Below are 22,458 nucleotides of genomic sequence, written 5' to 3'. Positions count from 1 at the left end.
TCTCTCAGAGAAACGTGGGCCGCTTTGAGCTCTCCCTTTTCCCTTCTCAGAGCCATCCACACATGCTAGTCTGTCAAGGGCTCGGTAAATACAGCTGTTGAGTTGCTGCTGCCTATGGGGTAGGGGGCAGCGAGTGGGTGCATGACTGAGGCAGTGAGTGAGTGGTGAGCAGATGGCTGGACAGCACTGAGGGAGTAATACAGTATGGGAGAGGTCAGGGAAGGTGTGGAGTGACGGAAGATTCCTGGAGGTGGTGCCCCACAGAGATCCCCTCAAAGCTGCTGTGGCTCAGCCCACCCCAGGTGCTGGGCCTTCCCAGGGCTGGACCTGGCTGAGTCCCCCCCCCCCCCCCCCCCGCAGACCGTCCAGTCATGGGGCTGCTGTGATCTTGTTCTTTCAGTTCTACCAACATCCCGGGGAAACAGGAGGAGGCCCAGGGGTAAAGGGGAATCATCCCTATGCATGGCTCAGGCTGGAGGTGGGGCACGCACAGCCGTGCATGGCGTGGGGTGGGCCACTCAGAGCAGCTGTGTGCATGGCTACAGCTGGCTCAGCTCTGCTTGGCTTGGCTGGAGTGGCAGTGCATGAACCTGGGGGGGTAGAAGGGTGGCATGGCACCTTCTCTTGGCTTGCATAATTAACCTGTGACGCCAAAGCTCGGAAGATGCTGTGGGAACATGGTGAGCCTTGGTCTCGGTCCCCCTAACCTCCCCTAGGACTCTGCCAGAGGGGGCGAGGGAACGGAGGACGGCGAGACCAGATGAGCTCCTGGCGTCCCTTCTGCCCCTGCAGCAGTCGGTATTCCTGGGGCCAGGCCTGTGACTGAGTGTAGGAAGAGGGACAGGTGCTGAGAGGGGAAAAGGTGGAAATAATCCATATTTTGTGGTAGGAGAGAACTGAACAAGTGGCAGCTCTGTGTAGAAAAAGCCTGGGCTCTTAGATAACCACAAGCTCAGCGGGGATAGCCTTTGTTGTTCAGACCGCCTCTGGAGGGCAGCAGACTAGCTCTGGGTCCTGGCCAGGGAGGGTCATGGATGGATGAATGTGTCCAGAGGAAGGCACTTGAATGGCAGAGCACCAGAAATCAGCACTTTAGGGAGATTCTGAGGGAGCCTCCAGACTCTGGCCAACCCCACCCGGCAGAGCTGGCATGAGAGCAGAAGCTTCAGGAAGACCAGTCCAGAGAGGAAGGCTGCCCTGGGAGGGAAGGGGGCTCCTTGAGGCTGGAGGTGTTTACGCAAGGGCATTTCAGAAGGGGTTCTCAAGGGTTGGGGGTGGTCCCTGCACGATGAGGTCACGAGGAAGGAGGAGCTGTGAGACACGTGTTTGTGAAAGGAAAGACCTCAGGCAGCCTAACTGCCTCCAGCCTCTGGGTAGACAGAGCCCTGGCCTGGGAGGCAAAGGACCCGAGTGCCACTCTGTCCTTGTCTTTGTGTCTGGCCTGGAGTTAGGACCTGCCACCTCTGAGCCTCCTCTCGCCCAGTCACCTGGTTAATGAGGCCGCGGCTCAGTGCAGTTGGAAAGCATCCTGGCTCTGCGGGGATCCTGCCGCCCCGAGGCTCTGCTTCAGCTCTAGACCCTACCCCTGTCCTGCCCCCGCCCTAGCCCAGGCTGCTGGACCCTCAGGAGCCTGTGTCCCTCCCCAGGGCTGAACGAGTGTCTGCACAACAATGGCGGCTGCTCCCACATCTGCACGGACCTCAAGATCGGCTTTGAGTGCACATGCCCAGCCGGCTACCAGCTCCTGGACCAGAAGACCTGTGGCGGTGAGACCCTCCTCTCCCCACCCTGCACCCCCCAAGCAGAGGCAGAGCGCCCTGCCGGTTCTGACCTGCGCTCCTCCCCGCAGACATTGACGAGTGTGAGGACCCCGATGCCTGCAGCCAGATCTGCGTCAATTACAAGGGCTACTTTAAGTGCGAGTGCCACCCTGGCTACGAGATGGACACGCTGACCAAGAACTGCAAGGCTGTCGGTATGGGCACCCCAAGGTGTGGGGCAGGGGGGGCAGCTCCAAGGGGATGCAGAGAGCAGCCTGCTGCCACCTGTGTGAGGAGCAGATGGGTACCCAGGTGCACACACACACACACACACACACACACACGAAGCAGGGGGCACAGGCGGTGCTCGGACTGTACGTATACCTCATACCACAGCACGCTGCACATGAACGCCCGCACAGACCCTGCCCAGAGCCACCCGGTGTGGCACAGACACGGCACATGCAGCACGCACAACATACAGACACGCACTGGACCGTGCAGACGACGCACGCAGCACGGGTCGTCCCCGCAGAGGGCGTGACGTGCGCAGACCGACACATCGTTGCAGGCACTGGGGATTGGGCAGTAAGCAAAGTGGACGCAGATCCCTTTGTGCCCTCATGGGACTTAAATCCCGGTGGGGGGCAGACAAGAAATCTGATAAGTAAGTAAAACAGAGAGCTTGGCAGATGGCGATCATGGTTAAGGAGGACTACAACATGGGGAAGGGAGAGGGAAGTCCAGGAAGGCAGACGGGGCTCCGGTTTTAGATAGACTGGTCAGGGAATGCCCCTCCTGAGAAGGTAACATTTGAGTCAAGACCTGGAGGAGGTGAAGGAAGGAGCCATGCATTTATCTGCAGGAACCACATTTCAGGCCAAAGGAACGGAAAGTGCAAAGGCCCTTAGGCAGGAGCATGTGTGGTGTGTTCCGATGGCAGCGGGGAAGCCAGTGTAGCCAGAGCAAGGAGCGTAGGAGATGAGGTCAACGAGGTGGCTCCGGGCAGATCACAGAGGCCTTCTAGACCGTTGTAAGGGCTGACTTTTGATTTCACCCCAAGTCAGGGGGAAGCCTTGGAGGGTTTTGAGTAGAGGAGGGACGTGCCGTGCCTTCCATTTCCACAGGCTTCGCCTGGCTGCTGTGCTGGGAGGAGACTGTAGGGGGCAAGGGAAGAAGCAGGGAAACCATGTAAGAGGTTTTTGGCCGTATCCCAGAAGAGGCGATGGTGGCTTGGACCAGGGTGTTGCAGTGCGAATAATGCGAAGCAGACAGACTGGACACACTGTGAAGGTCAAGACTTATTTTGACGCAACAGGATGCACATAACGATTGAATGCAGGATGTGAGAGTTAAAATTTAAAAAAAAAGAGTCAAAAATGACTACAAGATTTTTGGCCAAACAACTGGGAAAACAGGATTGCTATTTATGGACCTGGGAAAGATGGTGAGAGAAGCAGGGTTGGGGGAATAGAAGATGGATTTGGGCTTGTTGAGTTTTCAAGAAAGCCGTCCCGACATCCGCGTGGAGGTAGCGAGGAGGCAGCTGGCCGTACGCGTCTGGGGCTCGGGTGCACGCATACGACGTGCAGTGTGCAGACCGTGAGGGACACGAAGCCCGCGAGCCCAGGTGCGCCGGGTGCGACACGTACCACAGCGCCTCACACCCCCGCCCCGGGGTGGGACACTTGTCATCTGCACACGGATTATGTACCTGCGGTGGAGACAATACACAACTGCTGTGTAGTCACAAGGCCCCGCAGAGGAACATAGAGGCAGTCACACAAAAATCCCAATCATCTGCACACTGGCTCCCTGTCACAGACAGCTCTCAGTAGACGTGGCCTCGGGACACCCTGTAACCTGGCTCCTGCCTTTCAGGGGGTAGCGCCACGGCTCTCGTTCGGGGATGAGGAAAATGGCACGGTCAGGGACAGGGCTTTGGAGTCGGCTCTCCTTCTTTCTCCTTCCTGCACCCGGAGCTCTGTTTCTCTGGACTCTCTGTCGGTACCACCTCCTCCCTCTCCCCGCTCCCCTGACCCATCACCACACATGGGTCACAGGCCCAGGCCCCGCAGGGCTCTGTGCTGGTCCTGCCCAGCCCCCAGGGAACTCATTAGCCTGGCACAGATGCACGGTGACGGGGACCAGGTGACCTGCAGGAGTGTCAGCTGGAAAACGGGGGGAGGAGGCCCAGGCAGCTCCAGGTACAGGTGTTGGTAGCTGGGAGTGGCCCGACTCACCTAAAACCAGGCTGGAGGAGTGAGAGCGGGGTTAAGCGCTGGTCCTCACAGGCCTCTGGGGTAGTCGCCCTCGTACTGAGTAGCCAGGAAGGTCTCGGTCACTAGTGATCTTCCTAAAATAGCCTCCGAAGTCTGAAAATGGCTTTTGTGTGTGTGTGGGTGGTCGTGCGTCGTCTCCATTGCACGTGTAATCTGTGCTGCGTGTTACACATACCCCACCCCTGCTGCTGTTCCGGAGTCGAGTGCGAACTCTACACCCAGCTCACAGGACCCTTCCCCCTGCCAGCCTCTGAAGCTTCCTCTCTTGTCTTGTCCCCAGACACATTCTGCATAAACTAAAGACTCCGTGTTCAGGGAGGGGAGTTTGAGACTGCATCTCCTCTTTTAAATCTCACCCTAGTTCTGATGTTTGCCCTCACACTCTGCCCTTTCTGAAACACGTAGTGCTCACGTTGCCCCATTGTGAACTATTGCAGTGGGGCCCTAAGCAGGGGAGCTGGGGGCAGTGCATTCTAGGTAGAGGGGACCACTTGAGCAAAGGCGCGAGGCAGCCAGGCTCTGCCGTGGCTAGGTCATAATAGGTGGTCTGGTGGCTGGAGTCCAGGGCTGTTAGGGTGAGTGGCAAGGCTAGACAGGGAGCTTGGGGCCACACCACAGAAGGCCTAAGGAGGAGATGAGGAGACGTACAGGATTTGGGGGGAGTTTGTGTCTAATAAAAAGAGTACAGATCCTTCTGTTATACATGGTACTTTGCACCTGAAGCCTCGCCTTTCGCGCTGATCCTTTCTCTCAACCTTCCTGCACGGCAGCTGGCAGAAGCCCGTCGCTGATCTTCACGAACCGGCACGAGGTGCGGAGGATAGACCTGGTGAAGCGGGACTACTCGCGCCTCATCCCCATGCTCAAGAACGTCGTGGCGCTGGATGTCGAAGTTGCCACCAACCGCATCTACTGGTGTGACCTCTCCTACCGCAAGATCTACAGGTGAGCAGTGGCAGGTGTCCTGCAGCCAGGCCAGGGGCCTGACAGGAGGAGAGGAAGGGTGGCCTCTGGGCCCCCTCCGCCTCCAGGATCCCCTGGGACAGACTGGGACCTAGGAAGGGATGCAGGATCACAGTGGATATGGAACTGCCAGACCTTCTCCTTCCCGGGCTGGCCTAGGCAGAGAGCTCTGTGGGGAGAGCCGCTTTGAGCCCACCCCCCTGGGCTTTGACTGACCTCTGGTGGCCCTGCGGGACCGCGCAAGACACAGGGACCGCTCCACCAGGCCAGGAAGGAAGAAGCTCTGGCTTTAGTGAGGACTTTGAAAGCAGCTCACATATCCGCGTGTTGGATCGTGGGGATGACTCAGGATAACTCAGTCAAAGATGACTCAGACCTGGTCCTGCCCGGAGGACCACACTCACAATATAGTGATGTCTATTATGCTGATCCTGAGAGAAAAGCACAGAGGGGGCCTCTTACCCAATCTGGGGTGTCAGGGAACTCTTCTCAGGTAGCACTACCCCTACTTTTACTTTTTCTGACACCATAGTCAGTGGACTTCGGCTCTCCAGAAGGCCCCTTACACACACAAGGAGGTCCTCTTGTAGGTCTTTCTCAAATCCCACAAGTCTGCCTCCCTACATGTCTGGGCCCCTTTTTGGACACCTTGTCCTTTCTTTGTCCTGAGATCCATGTGGCAGGACTGCCAATGACCAGGCACGGGGTAGACTGTTAAAAGAATGATGGGATGGATGGATGGATGCAGACACATACTCAGTTTAGACTCACACACAGAAGCAGCCAGAGCCATGTCTACCCCCCAGTTATGCCTGTAAGAGGCTGGATTTGATGACAGACTGGATATGGGGCCGAAGGAGGTGCATTCTGGGAGTTTCAGATTTCTGGCTCGGGAGCTTTCGTGGGTGGTGCTGCTTCTCTGAGATGGGGCTGGATGGGGGTGTTGGCCATTCCAGCTGGTTGAGGGGAGGGGAATGCGGGTGGGCAGTTTGGGATGTGTTGAGTTCAAGGTGTCTGTGGGACATCCAAGGAGTGCCAGTTGGCTTTACAGTCTGGGGCGTATAAGAGTGGTCAGGATGGGAGAGTCAGGGTTATGGGTGGCAGTGGGTACTATGGATCTAATCAACCAGAGGGAGGACGTGGGGGAGGAGAGAGCCTTGGGAAAAACAGCATTTGGGAGACAGAAAGTCCTGGTAGTGTTGCCTCCTGAGTGTCTGTTGTGTTCTTAGCCCCTTCTCTCCATTCTTACGGACACAGCCTTTCTGCAGACTCTCTTCATCCCTCACCCGGCCGCTGTGATGGTCCCCTGGCCAGTCTCCCTGCCTCCATTTCCTCCCCTTCCAGTGCGTCAGCGCCACAGTGATCCAACATGCCTATCTGACCATGACCTCTCACCTGCTCCGTTCCTCCCCCCAGACTGAAATCCTGACTGCTTAGCATGGCCTGCAGAGCCCGTCAGGATGCGGCCCCTACCTACACTTATCCCAGTCTGCATCCCGCATACTCAGCTCTACCCCCACCAGATGCCTCACTGTCCAGAACGCACACTCTGGAATAGCGCTCACATGTGCTATTCCTTCTGCTTTCTGTTCCTTGTGCTCCTGGTGAGCTAGTCGTTCAGGCCTCAACTACAGAGCCTTCTCCAGTCCTCCAGGATAACAGAGTCTTCGTTTCTCGGCTGTTAGAGTCTCCGATGCTTTCCGCAATCATCTTGTACTGATTACCTGGCTATAAATCCCTGTCTCCCACTAAACTGAGCTCCTCCAGGCCAGGGGCTGTGGCTGATTCAAGCCCGTATGCTTGCCCCTGGTGGCCCAGGGAATGTGTGGAAGAGAAACCAGCCACTGCCATGGCCTCAAGGGGAGGGGGGGAGGGTGCCCGGGCAGCTCCAGATGGACCCGTGGGTGGAGCACCTGCCCCACGGCCAGCTCTGGTTGCTCCTAGCGCCTACATGGACAAGGCCAGCGACCCGGCAGAGCAGGAGGTCCTCGTCGATGAGCAGCTGCACTCTCCAGAGGGCCTGGCGGTGGACTGGGTCCACAAGCACATCTACTGGACTGACTCGGGCAACAAGACCATCTCCGTGGCCACAATCGATGGTGGCCGCCGCTGCACTCTCTTCAGCCGTGACCTCAGTGAACCCCGGGCCATTGCTGTCGACCCCCTGAGAGGGTGAGTGTCGCACCCAAACTTCCCATTCTCCCACCGTAGGCACTCAGTCCTCATGTGTCTGTGGTAAGAACTATCTGGAGTACTTTGGAAGACCCTGGGCCACTCAGACAGCCCAAGGGAAGAAAGTCTGTGTGGGCCCCTCAGACTATTAACCCCTGACCAAGGGTTCTTTGGGCACTGGTCACCAGGGCTCTCCTGGACTCCGCCACTCGCTCATCATATCATAGAATCAGTGCATCTCAGAGGAGAGTTGGGCTCTGGAGATTGCCTGGTAGAAGCTCGTGGCGCAGGAGCCTTTCCTCAGGCTGCCGCATCCAGGTGGGCGTCTGGTGGCCGCTCCCACGCTCCCGGGGACAGGGAGCTCATTATTTCCTACCGGGGCCGTTGCATTTCAGGGCAGCTCTGCCCACTAGAGAGTGTTTAGAATTTTTTTTCCCCTCATATCTGCAAATCTGCCTAACTTTGACTTTCTCCATTGACTTCTGGAGTTAATCAAACATGTCTGCTCCCTGCCCTGCAGGACCGCCAGTAAGATAATGAGGACTAAGATCACTGGGTCTGCTCTGCTCCAGGCTGCCCACCCCTGGGCCCACACTCTCTGGGCCCCTCACCACCCAGCCTGCCTGGCTCTGGCCACACCTCCATTTTGGGGGCCTGAACAGAGCAGGCCTCTTCCCTCGCTTCCTCAGGAGGGATGTCCCAGGAAGTCACGGTTTCTCAGCAGCTGTAGTCAAATTCCTATTACTGTTTCTTTCATTGTTAAACGGAGATAAGAAAACCCTCTTCCTCCAGTGAGGGTGGCTGGGGACCACGGTGGCTCCTGACAGAACGTGTGAGGCCTTGGGCAGGGACCGACGGCTGTGCTTTAAGGAGCATGCGTAGGAGCGCCCAGCACAGGACCGGGCACCCTACTGATGCCAAGTCGTCTCACTTAACCCCCGCCGCAGCTCTGCTCCCTGTGTGTTCCCCCTCACGTAGTTACACCCAGCCCATCTCCGGTCCGGCGTGGATCTGTCCGCGTCCCAGCAGGAGACCCACCGCACACCCAAATTCAGAGAATTTGGGGAGAGCTTACCAAGGGGACTGTTTACAGAGGCGTGGGCGACGTCTGAGACACTGTCCCTAACAGTGCCCGTTAGCAGCCCTTCGCCTGAGGGGCAGGGCCAGGGAGGGGGACCTGGGTTGGGAAGGAAAGAGGGTCACCTTGAGAGCAGTAGCCAGCCCGAGGCGACTTTGTAGAGAGGACTCTGAAACAAGCACCCTGCCCTCAGTCCCTCCCTCCTCCTGCTCAGACACTGCGCGGAACGCAACGGGAAGCCAGAAAGCTGGGGCGCCAAGCCCTCTGAGGTGGTTCTCACACGGGTCGGGTTTTTGGTGTACGGAGCAGAATGGGGATGGGTAGAGAGTGACGCCGAAGCCGCTACCAGAAGGTATCCAGGGCAACCACTGAGCCCCCCCAGCCCCAAGTCAGCCTTGGCCTGACACCAGGTGTCATCAGAGGCAGCCTGGGGGGGAACAAAGCCTCCAGGCTCTAGAGTTCAGCTTGTATTTGTATATAAATGTGAAGGCTGCCTCCACTACTTATTAACAGTGTGATCTGAGGGAAGTCAACCCCTCCGAGCCACAATTTACTCATCTATAAAATGGGACTAATAATGAGAGTCTCCGGAGGCTCTGGTAGGGCTAGAATGAAAACATTACTTTGTCCAACAAATATTAAATAGGAACCTGTTGTGGGTCACCCAGGAGCTACCTGCCAGGTACACAGTGAGGAGCAAGACCGGCGAGCCTGCCCTCAGTGGGGCTTGCAGACTAGTGGGGAAATAGAGAGTAAAATACACCACACCGCCCAAATGCACACAGAAATAACTGATTGTTAAGGGCGAGGAAGGCAAGAACCGGTGCTTTCAGAGATAATAACAGGGCGAACCTCCTTACAGAGAAAGATTCTGTCCTGCAAAGACATTCACACTGAGAAGGAGCCCGGGGGCCGGTGGAGGCCCGAGGCTCTGCGAAGGCCTGTCTGACAAAGGCTTGGTGCCCTGGAGCTCCCCTGGGGCACGTGTGGGGTTTGGAAGGGCAGGGTGGTGACGGGAGAGACAACCAAAGAGGCATGCAGAGGCCTGAGCGGGCAGAGTTCTGTCAGCTGTGAGAAGGATTTGGGTTTTTCTTTTAAGGGCAATAGGAGAAACCACCATAAAGTTTAAAAGCCAGAGAGTGACACCTTATTTCCATTTTGAGAGTTCATTTCCCTGCTCTAGAGGGACAGATTAGAGGGGCAGTGATGGCTGCATTTGTAAATACATGAGGCGAAACTTCTCAGCTCACTGCCTGGCTCACAGCAGGTACTCAATAAATGTTCAAGAAAGAAGAGAGAGAAACCCTGCGCCAAGTTCTAGCAGTGTACCCTGGGTAAGCCGCCCACTTTCCCCTCTGCAGACAAGGAAAGTAAGAGAGGGTTGACGAGGGCCTCTCCTGCTCTGGCCTCTAGAGCTCCGGTCAGGGCTGCCAGAGTGGGAGAGAGGGGCTCAGAGGCTGTTCGGCTGAGGCTGGGTGGACACTCGGGGAATACAGGCTTCCCCAGGCTCTCGGATGAGGGGAAGCTAACACAACGGCTAACTCTTAGGTTTGATGGTTCCCATGGATTTCAGAGGCCTTCCCAGCCCCCGCTGAGCATGATCTGTACATTCAGTGAGTCAGTGAGCCCTGTGACCCAGACCGCCCTAACCCCATCCCCTGACAAAAAGCCCAGTTGAGTGCTTCTCTCTTTTAGGTTCATGTATTGGTCTGACTGGGGGTACCAGGCCAAGATCGAGAAGTCTGGGCTCAACGGTGTGGACCGGCAAACACTGGTATCAGACAACATTGAATGGCCCAATGGAATCACCCTGGGTGAGACCTGCCTTCCCTGGATTGGGGGCCTGTCCCACTACCTGGTGCTGACTACCATCTGCAGCTCATGGGTCTTTGCTTCTATCCTCTTATAGTGCCCGTGCCTGCATTTCTAGATGGTTGTCCCAGTCTGGCCTCCGTCGGAGGCCTGGCTCAGAAACGTGGGTAGGGAAGTGGGCAGAGAGGAGCAGAGATCCTGGTTGGCATCCCAGACTCAAGACCTGATCCCCTGTCCCCTTTCTCCTCCCCAAGATTTGCTGAACCAGCGCTTGTACTGGGTAGACTCCAAGCTTCACCAGCTGTCCAGCATTGACCTCAGCGGAGGCAACAGGAAGATGCTGATCTCCTCCCCTGACTTCCTGAGCCATCCATTTGGGATAGCTGTGTTTGAGGTGAGCCCGGGAGGGCAGACATGGCCCTAGCAGAAGCTGAAGCCTAGAAAAGGCTTTTCAAATAGGATGGCTCTCTGAGACTTGTCCAGGTGGAAACAAAGGGACAGGGAAGCCAGCTGACTTGCGTGTACGCGGTGTGCGAGCTGCCTGCACACAGAGGCCTGGCAGCCTGTCGTGTGCTTCCTTCCCAAGACCGCTTTCAGAGCACTCGTCACAGGTAAGTTGCTAGACCACGTGTGTTTCCTCCGGTACCCTCAGCACCTGGCACTGAACCCCCATATACAGAAGGTACCCAATGAAGGGACGGAGGGAAGAAGGAACATACATTCCCTGAGAGTCTACTGTCGGAAATAGCCTGAGAGATGCTATTCAGTTCAGCACGCTTCCACTGACCGTTGCTGGCCCCGGGGGTCGTAGAGTGAATCAGACATTATCTCGGTGTTCACGGAGCTCGGGGGTGAAGCGTCCAGCCCCTCCTGTGCCTGTATTCTGACCCTAACAACCTTTCTCCTTGGGGAACGAGGAACCCAGAACCAGCCAACGTCTCAGCACATCGATCTCTTCCCCTAAACTAACTCTGCCACCAAGGGGAGGGAAAGCAAGGGCACAGTCATCTGTGGTGGGTATTGGCCATATTTGCTTGGAGTGACATCACTCGGCACGGCTCTGAAATTGTGGGGAAAGCCCCATCTCCAGGTGCAGCCCCTGCTTCGAAAGACAGGTGTGTTCAGACACACGTGTATGTGCTTGTGCATATGTGTGGCATGTGCGTGCAAAGCGTACGTGCATGTGTATACACAAATGCATTTACAAGCGTGCGTTTCTGTACGTGCTGGTGCTTGTGAGTATGTGAACACTTATACCAAGACTTGGTTGAGTGTCTGCTCCGGTGCAAGTGTGCTTCCACGGGTATGTGTCCAGATCTGTGCACGAAGCTCCGTGGCCGCACCTGTCCTTCTGGATTTGCCTGCAGACGCATCTGTAGGCTAATACGGACAAAGCGTTGGAGGCATACTCGTGTGTTCCCGGAGGCTGTAGGAAGACCTATCAGGAAATAGTCCTCGGTAGCTCATACGTCCCCTCCGATCTTGGTCCCAGGCCCCAGGAATGGTAGTAGCCATCGAGACCCAACCTTGGGTTCCTCTTGGGTCCCGGAAGCAGGCCTACTCAGCATTAATGAGCAGTCTTCAGGCCAAAGCACAAAATCAACAAATAACCCTCTGTGACAGAAGGAACTAGAATGTCTGCCACAGATTAGAGGCTGAGAGACACCCCCCCCCGCCCCCCCGCCTTGTGAATCCGTGGACAGGAGAGCTCAGGGGAGATGTCAGGGCAGTTCTTGTGGTGGTTTGGAGCCAGGCCCTCAGACTGAAGGCAAGGGTTTAGGCTCTAGGCCTCCCATCCTCTGCATCTGTACCCCCACAGGACAAGGTGTTCTGGACAGACCTGGAGAATGAGGCCATTTTCAGTGCAAATCGGCTCAATGGCTTGGAAATCTCCGTCCTCGCTGAAAACCTCAATAACCCACATGACATTGTCATCTTCCATGAGCTGAAGCAGCCAAGAGGTGAGCCTTGCCTGACGCCGGGTCGCCTGCCCGCGCCCTCTGCCAGCACTGGTCAGGCCGCGTGCATGGTCATGGAACGGGACACGTGGCAGCAGCCCTTCTCGTTGGGAGGGGGCTTTGCTCTCACACATTTTACCTACTTCCCTTCAGCTCTTGGTGAAATAAGGCCGGATATAAAAACCATATAAAGTCCTATCTGTACCTACGAAGAGCGGGTCCTCCTGTTCTCATTTAGGAAATGGGCTCAGAGAGGAACTAAAACCCACACTCAGGTCTGTCCGATTCCAAGAGCTCCTCCTGCCGTGAGGGAGCACGTCGCCTCTCCTTTATGATGCGTACCCATTTTGCAGCAGTATAAGCGAATGTGTCCTAGGGCCGTGGAGCAATCCGGCTCGTCGGTTGGGACCAGAAGCCGGGAATCCTGCTCCTTGGGTGCCCCCTGCTCTATTGCTAGGACATAGTGCCCCGTCCACCTGTAACGCAGGTGTGGCCGCCGGGGGAGAGAGGAGATGAGCTTGGTGCCGATTCTAGACCTGGAGGTTTGTTTGTTTGTAGATTATGTTCAATCAGCCCCTGTACATCATTAGTTTCTGGGTGTGGTGTTCAACGAGTCATCAGTTACACGTAACACCCAGGGCTCATCACAACACATGCCCTCCTTAAGACCTGGAAGTTTAAATGAGGAACAGACATGGCACATGGCATGGGAGGGAAACACGGACCTTGGAATCCGACAGGCCTCAGTTTAAATTCCGGCTGTAAAATCGCTGGAGTTGTAACTTTGACCAGTTTGTGCTCTGTGAGCCTAGGCGTCTGTTATCTGTCATTCTGGGGCATGCACCCCCTCTCAGAGTTGCCGTCAGGACTGAAGGAAGGGGGGGAGGGGTAAAACACCGGTTACAAGGCTGGGAGGTGCCCAATAAAAGTAGGAGAGAAAGTTTTTGGACCGTGCCGACTGGGAAGGGCCTCATCCTCGGGAGAAGGGAGGACTTGGCATGTCTTGTTTTTGCTCCGCTCCAACACTCTCTCTGTCTCTCTCTCTCTCTGTGCGGTTAGCTGCAGATGCCTGCGAGCTGAGTGCCCAGCCCAATGGCGGCTGTGAGTACCTGTGCCTTCCTGCTCCCCAGATCTCCAGCCCCTCTCCCAAGTACACGTGTGCCTGTCCTGACACGATGTGGCTGGGCCCAGACATGAAGAGGTGCTACCGAGGTAAGCAGACCACCAGGGGCTGGCCCCTGGCTGTGCGAGACCCCTCCTGCTAAACTCCTCCCTTGGCTTCTGGGACGCCATATGCTTCCGGTTTTTGTCTGTCTTTTCTGGCTGCTTGTTGCCTTCTTTACTTTCCTAGAATGCTGGTGTCTCCCAAGGGTCCTTCCAAGGCTTTCTCTTCTCACTTCCAAGAAAAATGAGCATATACATACAACATTTTAAATTCAGTTTGGGGGCGTTTCTGGAGCCCCTTGAAGACCTGAAATCAAGAACCCTTGATCCCTATGGCTTCGGTTACTGTTTCTATGCAGGTGACTATGAGCCTGCCTATTCCTCACCTAGAAGTGAACACACAGAAGCCCTTTTGTGATATGATTGGGACTAACAGTTAATACTTCAGCTGTATAAGTTTATATTCATTGTCCTGTCTTGATCCAGGGCCAAGGCCTTTGGTCTGAGCACAAATCTGCTCATCAGATTTATGCATTGTGATTTCCAGGTTCAGTTGTTTAAAGCGGAGTGAGAATTTCAGTTTAGCAGTGTAACAATAGGCGTGTAAAATCCTTCCGGATTTATATGATTTCTCCCTCTCCCAGTCTTTTACAGTGCTCTTGCCCACACCTAATTCTATAGCCTTGTTTCAATGACTCGTCTTAATCAAATCAATGTGTGGGGATGCAGCTCAAGAAAAAGTCAGAGCCCATGCAGGAGGTTTAGGGAGGTTTAGGGAAGTGGCATTTGAGCCGAGCCTGGAGGATGACTTCGTAAGTGTAATTCATAGAGGCAGTAAGTTAGGCATAAAGCAAGAGAATTCTCTGTCCAAGTGACCTCCGTGGCATTTCCCCTCCAGCACCTCAATCTACCTCAACTACGACGTTAGCTCCTACCACAGCAAGGACGCTAGCCGACACCACGAGAGCCCCCGGGGCCACCGTCCACAGCCTCACCCACCAGAACCACAGCACAGAGACACCGAGCCTGGCAGCGGCGGTCCCAGGCTCAGCTAGTGGCCCCAGGGCTCCCAGCGTCAAGCCATCTACCCCAAGCCCTGCGACCAGCAACCACTCCCAGCACTGTAAGGAAATGAGTTCCCAGTTCTTTTGTGACCCGGAAGGGGCCTTCGGGAAGCCAGGACCAGGCTGGGGTGGGGTAGGGGGGGAGTGCAGGGAGGGGAGATACGTGGAAGACGAGAGCGTACCAAAGCAGGATCTTAGACCTCTCTGAGGAAGCAGGTGGAGGTGCCCGCCTATGACTGAGTCTCAGGTGCCCCGAACTTGTAGAGGGTCTTGTGGGAAGCCACTTCTCTGAGCCACTATCTCTGAGCCTCAGTTTCTTCACCTACAAAGTGGGAGTGATAATTATCCTTCCCCCACCTGCCTCCCGAGATTGCCTGGAGAGACAAAGGAGGGCGTAAACAAAGCATCGCGTACCCAGCCTCTGCGGCCACGGGGCGTGTGGATGAGGGGGTGTCCCTCGGATCTGGAAACCTCAGAAGCTCTGGTCTCTGTTCTTAGCCCCCTCAGCCGGCTCCCCAGATAGTAATATCCGTCACTGTGGTCTGCTTGTGCCTCTTCCTATGAAAAGAATTAAGTTCAGCGCTTATGAAATCATTGGGAGCCGTACTTGTCACTGCTAGAAATGTTCTGTCTCATTAGCCAGCAAATACCTTTTTAATTGAGTCACCTGCCAGGGCGAGTTCACATAAGAAGATGAACCATCTTTTAAATTTTTTCCCGTATGTGGCCCAGAAACCAAGCAGCCTGGTAGCGCCTTCTCGTCGGGCCCATCTTGCCGGCAGAAGCTGGCTTTGCGGAGTGGAGCGCTCGGCCTAAAGTTCCGAGAGGCAGGTGGCACGTGTGTGAGACCCTGTCCCTCTCAGGTGGGGCAGAGCCTCCGAGCTCGGGGTCTCCTCCCCCCCCCCCCCCCCCGCCCCGGCCTCCGGCTGCTCCAGGTCTGACTCTCTCTGTCCAGCGCTGGCTCGTGCGCGGCGAGGGGGTAGGCGGTGCCGCAGCAGGCTTCCCAAGCGGTCCCCCCCTTTGCTCCCCTTACCGCTTAGGTTCCCTTAGAGCACCTGGGAGGAATGGGCACACTGCAGGCTGGCATCCGGGCTATTGCCAGGCGATCCCCTGCCCTCCTAGAGCAAATGCAGCGGGTAGCTCCCCGCCGTGCCTCAGAGGGCCGTCGCCAGCATCCCGGAGAACTGCTTTCTAAACTGAAAAGTGCTGTGCAGATGTTCTCATGAAAATGGTTGTTAGAGTGGAAAGGATGGTACATTTTCCCAGCACTCTTCAGTTTAGAATATGCTTTTATATACTTTATTTAGGCCTCGAAACAACCCCCATCCTACTCACCCCCCCTTTGAATCAGGCAAGGCTGTGCCCGGCACCAGGCTAAGTAAGCACTCTACGTGAATTATCTCCCTTCACCTTCACAGTGTCCCTAGGAGGTCGGCAACTTGCCTGCACAAGCAGCGAGTGGGAGAGCTGGGATTTGAACCCAGGGTGTCTGACCCCAGGAGCCTGTGCTGTTGGTTCCACTACGTTCTAGTGCGTCCCATTGTAATTACTTACGGAAAATAAGCCGATAATGCAGACGGACAGACAGACCACCCAAACAATGGAGACAAAGCAATAGATACTGCCTGGAAAAGGCAGCAGCCTCAGTCAGTCGGCAACATGGAGACCTAAGTGTTCACTCCGCCAGGCACCCCGCCCCCCAACTTCCCGGCACTGTGGCACTGTGGGAAGGGTAAAGGACTCGGGCACGCGTCCTGGGTTTGGGTCCCAGCTCTGCAGCTTCTCTGTGAGAGGCCCTAGGACCCCAGTAAGAGTCTGTTTCCCCGTGTGTGAAATGAAGATAACCTCTGTCCTGCTCACGTCACGGGAGTTTCGATGGGATCTGGAAAGACCGAATTGTTGGGCATTAGCCAGGATCCTCACTTTGGAATGAGGGCAAGAGGCAGTTGGGTAGTTCTTACAGCTTGAGGCCAGCAAGGACTTGGGCTCACGGTGATGGAGCATCGTTCTGCATGTTTGTGTTTTGCAGATGGGAATGAAGGCGGCAAGATGGGCTCAACAGTCACTGCTGCGGTCATCGGGATCCTCGTGCCCATGGGTGAGTGTGGCCCCAGGTCTCTGGGGAGACGAGAGAAACGGTGCTCAGGCTCTGGGGAAAAGCTCTAGCACAGGGCGCTTAACACACTGACCTGTCCCATTGAGGAAACTGTGGCCCAGAGACTTCTTCTGCCCCGGCAGCCTTCCTGCCCCCTTCCCAGTGCTGTCCTTTGGTTTCCTAGCTTGGCACATAAGGCCCTTCAGGACCTGGCCCCAGGCAACCGTCCCAATGCCTCCCTGTTCCGCAGCGTTCACGCGGCACATGCTAGCCATGTGAAGGCGAACTGTCGGCTCCATGGGCACAGGCCTGGTGCCTGTCCTGCTCGCCACTCTCCCCAGCTCCTGGCAGTGGCTGGCACACGGCAGGAAATTAATGAGGAGCGCTGCTTGCCATTCCTTTAGTCAATCATGCTGTCTTGCTTTCTTTCTGTTTGGTTTTTAACAAACATTTATCAAGCAGCTGCGATGTACCAGACTCTGTGATAAGTGGAGAGAAGGTGATTAAAAAATGAATAAGACATGGTTCCTGTCCTCCAAAAGTTTAGTCTCGTCGGAGGGACGCACATAACGGATAGTTTGACTATGACATGGGAAGTCGGACGTTAAGCCACAGGCGGTCCAGAGGAAGTACTTAACTTGGAATTGGAAGAGAAGGGAAGCGGGTAGGGAAGGTCTCCTAGTGGAAATGAAAGGAAATGACTCACGTCGAGTCAGCCCAATGAAGAAGAATCCAGAGCAATCCAAGCAGTGAAAACAGCATGAAGCAAAGCCAGGAAGGGGAGATAGCATGGGAGGGTGGGGTGGGGGTGCGTTTGGAACTAGAAGTTCAGTATGGCCAAAATATAACCTTTGGTTAAACCTCACAGAGAACCACGGAGGCTGATTTACTCTCTCCCACCCCGCTGTTCACATAGTATCCTGAATATGCCGTCTCTTGTACCAGTCTCCTCTCGTGGTGCGGTCTTCGAATTGCGATGGCCCAGTCCTAGCTGGATCTCCCTTGCTTGCCCACGGGCACCTCAGGGGCGAGGACTTTGCCCGTTTATCCTAGAAATCCCCAGTGTGGGGGTGAGCCAGTGAGCGGATGTTTTCAAAACTTCTGCACCATGCAAGGGGCTGTGCTGAGTGCCAAGGATCCAGGGAAGAAAAAGGAAGAAGACTTGAAGAGCTTTCGGTCTTTAACCCGACATGGTCATAAAAAGTGATACAAGAGAGGTGTTAATACGTATTCCAGCGCGCTGTAATAGCAGCGTGATGCCCTGCGGAGGAGAGGGAATGGTACTTCCGGAGAAGATGCCATTTGAATTGGCCTTGAAAGGCTTTAACAGTAAAGATGATGGGGAGACTATGGCGGGCTGATGGAGCAGAGTGAGTGGACTCCCCCTGCTTGTGTTCCCTCTCTCGCTGGCTGTCTCTCTCTCTGTCAAATAAATAAATCAAATCTTAAAAAAAAAAAACCCACTCTGATACAATTAATATTTTTAGTGTCTGCTCTTCTGAGGGGTGGAAGACGAGTATTCTCTCCCTGGCATTTCTCCCTGAGATAGAGTGTCTTTTCATAAGCTTAATGGCCATTTACATTTCCTCCTTAATGCATGGCTTATTCACAGTCTTGTCTTGTTTTTCTGTTGATTCTTGGTCTTATTTGTAGAAATATTTATACATAATGAATATTTAACCTTTGTAATACACGTTACAGATATTCTCTCCCATACACCCACTTGATTTCTAAATACGCGTGTGGTACTTTTTGCCACGCAGAAATTTAAAAATCTTAAGTATCCAGTCTGTTCATCTTTCGTGTTATGATTTCTAGGTTTCATGTTTTGCCTCACTGTAAATTACTACAGTATCTCCCCATATATTTTTCTACTAAGCACTGTTTTTTACGTAGACAGTAATCCATTTGGAATTTATCTTAGAGTATGGTGTGGGGTAGAGATTTAACTATTTTTTTCCTACAGGCCTCTTTCATTTTCCCAAGACCATTATTGAATAATCCATCCCTCTGACTTGAATCATCATCTTTATTATAAACTACATGCCTGTCCCTACTTTGACCTGCCTCTGGGCTGTTCATTGTCCTTCACCCATTATCTGTCTGTTCCTATAAACTGGGAGAACAACTTCACGCTAGGTTTTCACACCTAATAGGGCATTTTTGTTCCTACAGTATTTTCTTAGATTTTTTTCAATTTCTCTTCTAGATGAATCATCTTAATTCTATAAAAAAGCATATCCTGGAATCTTATACTTTAGATATATAAGTTGCTGTGGGGAGAATTCACATGTTTACAGTATCAAAGTTTGCCATCCAGGAGCATAACACATCTCCCAATTTATCTGAACCTTCTTTCACATCTTTCTGTAAAGTTGTATAGGTCAAATAAGACTTGCGCATTTCTTTTTTTTTTTTTTTAAAGATTTTATTTATTTATTCGACAGATAGAGACAGCCAGCTAGAGAGGGAACACAAGCAGGGGGAGTGGGAGAGGAAGAAGCAGGCTCATAGCGGAGGAGCCTGATGTGGGGCTCGATCCCATAACGCCGGGATCACGCCCTGAGCCGAAGGCAGACGCTTAACCGCTGTGCCACCCAGGTGCCCCAAGACGTGCGCATTTCTTGTTAGGTGATTCCGGGTATTTTGCAGTTTTTCGTTGGGCTGCTGTGAATGTGTTCTTATGCCATTCCATTTTCTAATTGGTTATTGCTGATTAATAAGAACGCTATTGACTTTTTATGTTAATTCATGATGAACTGACGTTATTTCTAATAGTTTTTCATCTGCTTTTCCAAGATTTTCTGAACGTGCAGAACTGATAATACTAAACCACTTTGGTTTCTCCCCCTCCCCTGTGTGTCTTCTTCCATTCCCGATCTGGTCTCACGGCAGAGCTCAGTCTCTGGAACACAATAGTAGTGGCGACGATAGGTATCCTTGCCTTGTTCCTATCTTTAATGAGTATCGATGATCACAGTCTTACCAAGTAAACTCCCTCTCTAGCAGCCTGCATACCTGTCATCAGCCGCCTCTTGAAAGCTGCCAGTGATCGCCTACTATCTCCTGAAGCTGCTTGCCCCATTTTTGCCCAACTGTGTTAAAGAACTTCCTCCTTTACTCGTAATACATTCATCGGTTGCAACTCAGAGCCAGTGTCTCCCTGCTGTGTCCCCTTTTAGAGATGCTCCTTTTCTTGCAGAGCCCCAGCTTTGGAAAGAAACACCCCAGCCCACCATCCACCCTCCATTTTGGGAGAGAGTGGTTCTCTCAGAGAATCCCGAGGAAGCAGCAGCATTAGGACAAGGGTGTGGTGAAGAAATTCACTCATTCGCTCAGTACATGTGACTGAGCTAGGCAGAGAGATAAAGACACCATCCGTGCCCACAAAGAGCTCGGGCTAGCTGGGGGTACACACATAGACAGTACAGCACTGTGGGCTGGGGACACACGGGAGCAAGCAACTGACTGTTCCTCAAGAAGTGGAGGGGACTTTGCATTTGAGCTGCATCTTGAAAGATGGGTAGTTAATAAAGGAACAGATAGGAGAAGGGCTTCCAAGCAGCAGAAAAAAGACATGCAGAACAGCCTGAGGAACAAGGGGCAGGAAAGTTGGAGAGGGGGTGAGACAGGCACGGACAGAGGCTTCCAGAGGCTCCTGGAAGTTCAGCGTGCGCGGTGTCCCTTTCCACAGCGGTAATAGCCCTGCTGTGCGTGAGTGGCTACCTGATCTGGAGAAACTGGAAGCGGAAGAACACCAAAAGCATGAATTTTGACAACCCAGTGTACAGGAAAACCACGGAAGAAGAGGACGAAGATGAGCTGCACATAGGGAGGACTGCTCAGATCGGCCATGTCTATCCTGCAGTGAGTATGGCTTGCTGCAAGAATTCCTTCCTTCCCTGCCCCCCGCCCTACTTCCCTCCCCCTCCCTTCTCCCCTCCCTCTCCTTCTTCCCTTCCTTCCTTCCTTCCTTCCTTCCTTCCTTCCTTCCTTCCTTCCAACATTTATCAAGAACCTACCATGCGCCAGGCACTATTCTAGGCCCTGGGGACACAGAAATGCTGGGGTGGGTGGTTGGGGTGGAAATGTATCAGGACCACCTCGTAGCTAGAGGCTCTTCCTAAGGTAAAGAAGCCAAATGTGTTTCTTCCTGCTGAGTAAGTCTTCAGAACCCTTGGCCTGGAAGGGTAACTGTGGCCATGCAATTCAAATGTATTCATTTCAACAAACGCTGTATGCTGGCTGCGAGCCAAGCGCGGCCCTGGATATGGGGCTTCACAAGGAAGGAAGGAATGTACCCGCTTCCGAGGCGCTGGTGGGGGTGAGAGTCACTAACTGTTGTATAGCTGTGTGCGTTGCGCATTGGTGGAGCTCAGGAGTCTCTCTTCCAGGAAGCTTTCCCTGGTTTCTTTGTTCTTCCACAGCCTCTCTCCGTCACAGCACCTGTCACACTGTAGTCAACTTGTCTTTTTGCTCATTGGTCTCCCCACTAGACTGTGAACTTGAGGGCAGGATCATTTGACTCATCTGTTTCCCTGGTGCCTAACACAGCGTAGCTGGCTCCCAGTACACGTTTGCTGGACAAATGCTGTGGGACCATCAACAAGGGAGCTGCTAATTCTGTTTGGGAAACCAGGCAGGGAATGTCTCACGGAGGCTGTGATAGATGAACAGTAGCCTTGAAAGGTTACCAGCAGTTTTTTGGCAAGAGAAGGAGGAAAATGGCATTCCAGAAAGAAGCATGTGCAAAGGCTAAGGGGTACAATAGGACCTAGCTTGTTGGGGGAGCAAGGACCACAAAGTGTCTGAAGCAGATGTCATGGTCACATAGCAGAGTCAGGGGGCTGAGTGTGACCTCCTAGGTCATCCAGTCCATCCCCCTGTCAGGCAATCAGCAACTTTGATCACCCAGTGTGGGCAGAGCCCTGTCTTGGGGAGACCAGAGAACTGGAAGACCCAGCCCCTGCCCTCAAGGAGCTGTTTGTCTTGCCGGGGGAACCAAGGTCACAGCTGCACCAACTCCCGAAGAACCCTCTTTCCGAGCTGCCTGTCGTCAAGTGCAAGGTAGGGCAGTGCCACTTTGAGTCTGAGGGGCTGGCGAGTGAGGGCGTGAGCCTAGGCAGGTGCAGCCAATCCTAGAAGGCGTTCTGGTCCTGGAAGGCTGCACGTTGTAAGCTGGGTGCTGGGGCAAAGAGGAAAGATGAGTTCTTTGCAGACCGAGGAAATGGCGTGTGGAGGAAATGATCAAGTATGGGGCAGAGCAGACTACCTTCGCCACGGAAGCACATTATTCATGAAGGGGAGGCATGGGAAGTGAAGTTGAGCAAGTGAGGAGGGCTGGCGGGTGGCCTTGAGACTTAACCTCGGCCAATCACGCGAACAGGCACTGGACCAAGTTTTACGGACTGGGGTGGGGGCCCAGTGGAAGAAGCGTTGAGCGTAGCCTGAGGAGCTGGCTCCCAGTTTCACTGCGCCGTAGCCTTGTGGCCTTAGTCGCTTCTCTCTGCTCACTTCTATTTGTAAAATGGGAATGATAACCCCCATTCCATCTCCCTCCTAAATTCATAGCGTTCAGGCGAGAGAGCACACGTGCGAGAGCTTTTGTGAGTCACGAAGCACTCTACACGTGTCAAGTGGCATTCTGTCCCAAGGAGCAAATAATCCCTCCGGAGGAGCTATTCCGGAGGCATCTGAGGCCCGAGGAATAAGCTCCCGCCAGCAGCAGAGAAATAGAGTAGGAGAGGAAAGAAATCGACTTTTAGTGAAAACCTCCTGTGTGTCGGACCTGACTCGGTGTTTTATGTACATTTCCTTGTGTAGTCTTCACAGTAACGTTATAAAGTTGATATGATATGCCCCATTTTGCAGATGAGGAAACTGAGACTAGAGAACTTGAATAACTTGCCTAGGATCACAACTAAAAAGTGGCAGGACCAGGATAAAAACTCCAGTCTGTATGTACACAAAAGTCCGTGTTCTTTCCACTTACACCATGGGGGAAATAGCCTGGGAGCTCTGAGAATCAGATCTCTCAACAACCTGTTCTCCTCCCCGTCCTTCTCTCAGGTAGCTCCACCACCACTGCCTTTGGTCTAGAGATCTGTCTC

General features: G+C 53.9%; 1 protein-coding gene across 7 annotated transcripts in view; it reads left to right on the top strand.

The window, feature by feature from the left end:
• Window positions 1–22,458, top strand: part of LRP8 (LDL receptor related protein 8) — a 78,826-nt gene that overhangs the window by 50,455 nt on the left and 5,913 nt on the right. For 3 of the 7 annotated variants that reach the window (XM_045799506.2, XM_045799504.2, XM_087865888.1), the window contains 12 exons: window positions 1,647–1,766; window positions 1,850–1,975; window positions 4,813–4,987; window positions 6,950–7,177; window positions 9,951–10,069; window positions 10,322–10,461; window positions 11,887–12,028; window positions 13,085–13,237; window positions 14,088–14,312; window positions 16,283–16,351; window positions 20,043–20,215; window positions 21,239–21,415. In XM_045799506.2, coding sequence (XP_045655462.2) covers window positions 1,647–1,766; window positions 1,850–1,975; window positions 4,813–4,987; window positions 6,950–7,177; window positions 9,951–10,069; window positions 10,322–10,461; window positions 11,887–12,028; window positions 13,085–13,237; window positions 14,088–14,312; window positions 16,283–16,351; window positions 20,043–20,215; window positions 21,239–21,415 — 1,847 coding nt within the window. Of the gene's footprint in view, window positions 1–400; window positions 440–1,646; window positions 1,767–1,849; window positions 1,976–4,812; window positions 4,988–6,949; window positions 7,178–9,950; window positions 10,070–10,321; window positions 10,462–11,886; window positions 12,029–13,084; window positions 13,238–14,087; window positions 14,313–16,282; window positions 16,352–20,042; window positions 20,216–21,238; window positions 21,416–22,458 lie in introns of all 7 variants that reach the window. The other 4 variants (XM_045799507.2, XM_045799505.2, XM_087865889.1 and 1 more) reach the window with 2 other exon arrangements.

The sequence above is a fragment of the Ursus americanus genome, chromosome 12 (genome assembly GCF_024610735.1).
Source record: "Ursus americanus isolate L20-20 chromosome 12, mUrsAme1.1.p, whole genome shotgun sequence".
Classification (NCBI taxonomy): domain Eukaryota; kingdom Metazoa; phylum Chordata; class Mammalia; order Carnivora; family Ursidae; genus Ursus; species Ursus americanus.
Note: the sequence above shows the minus strand (reverse complement) of the source record. Positions and strands in the feature narration are given on the sequence as shown.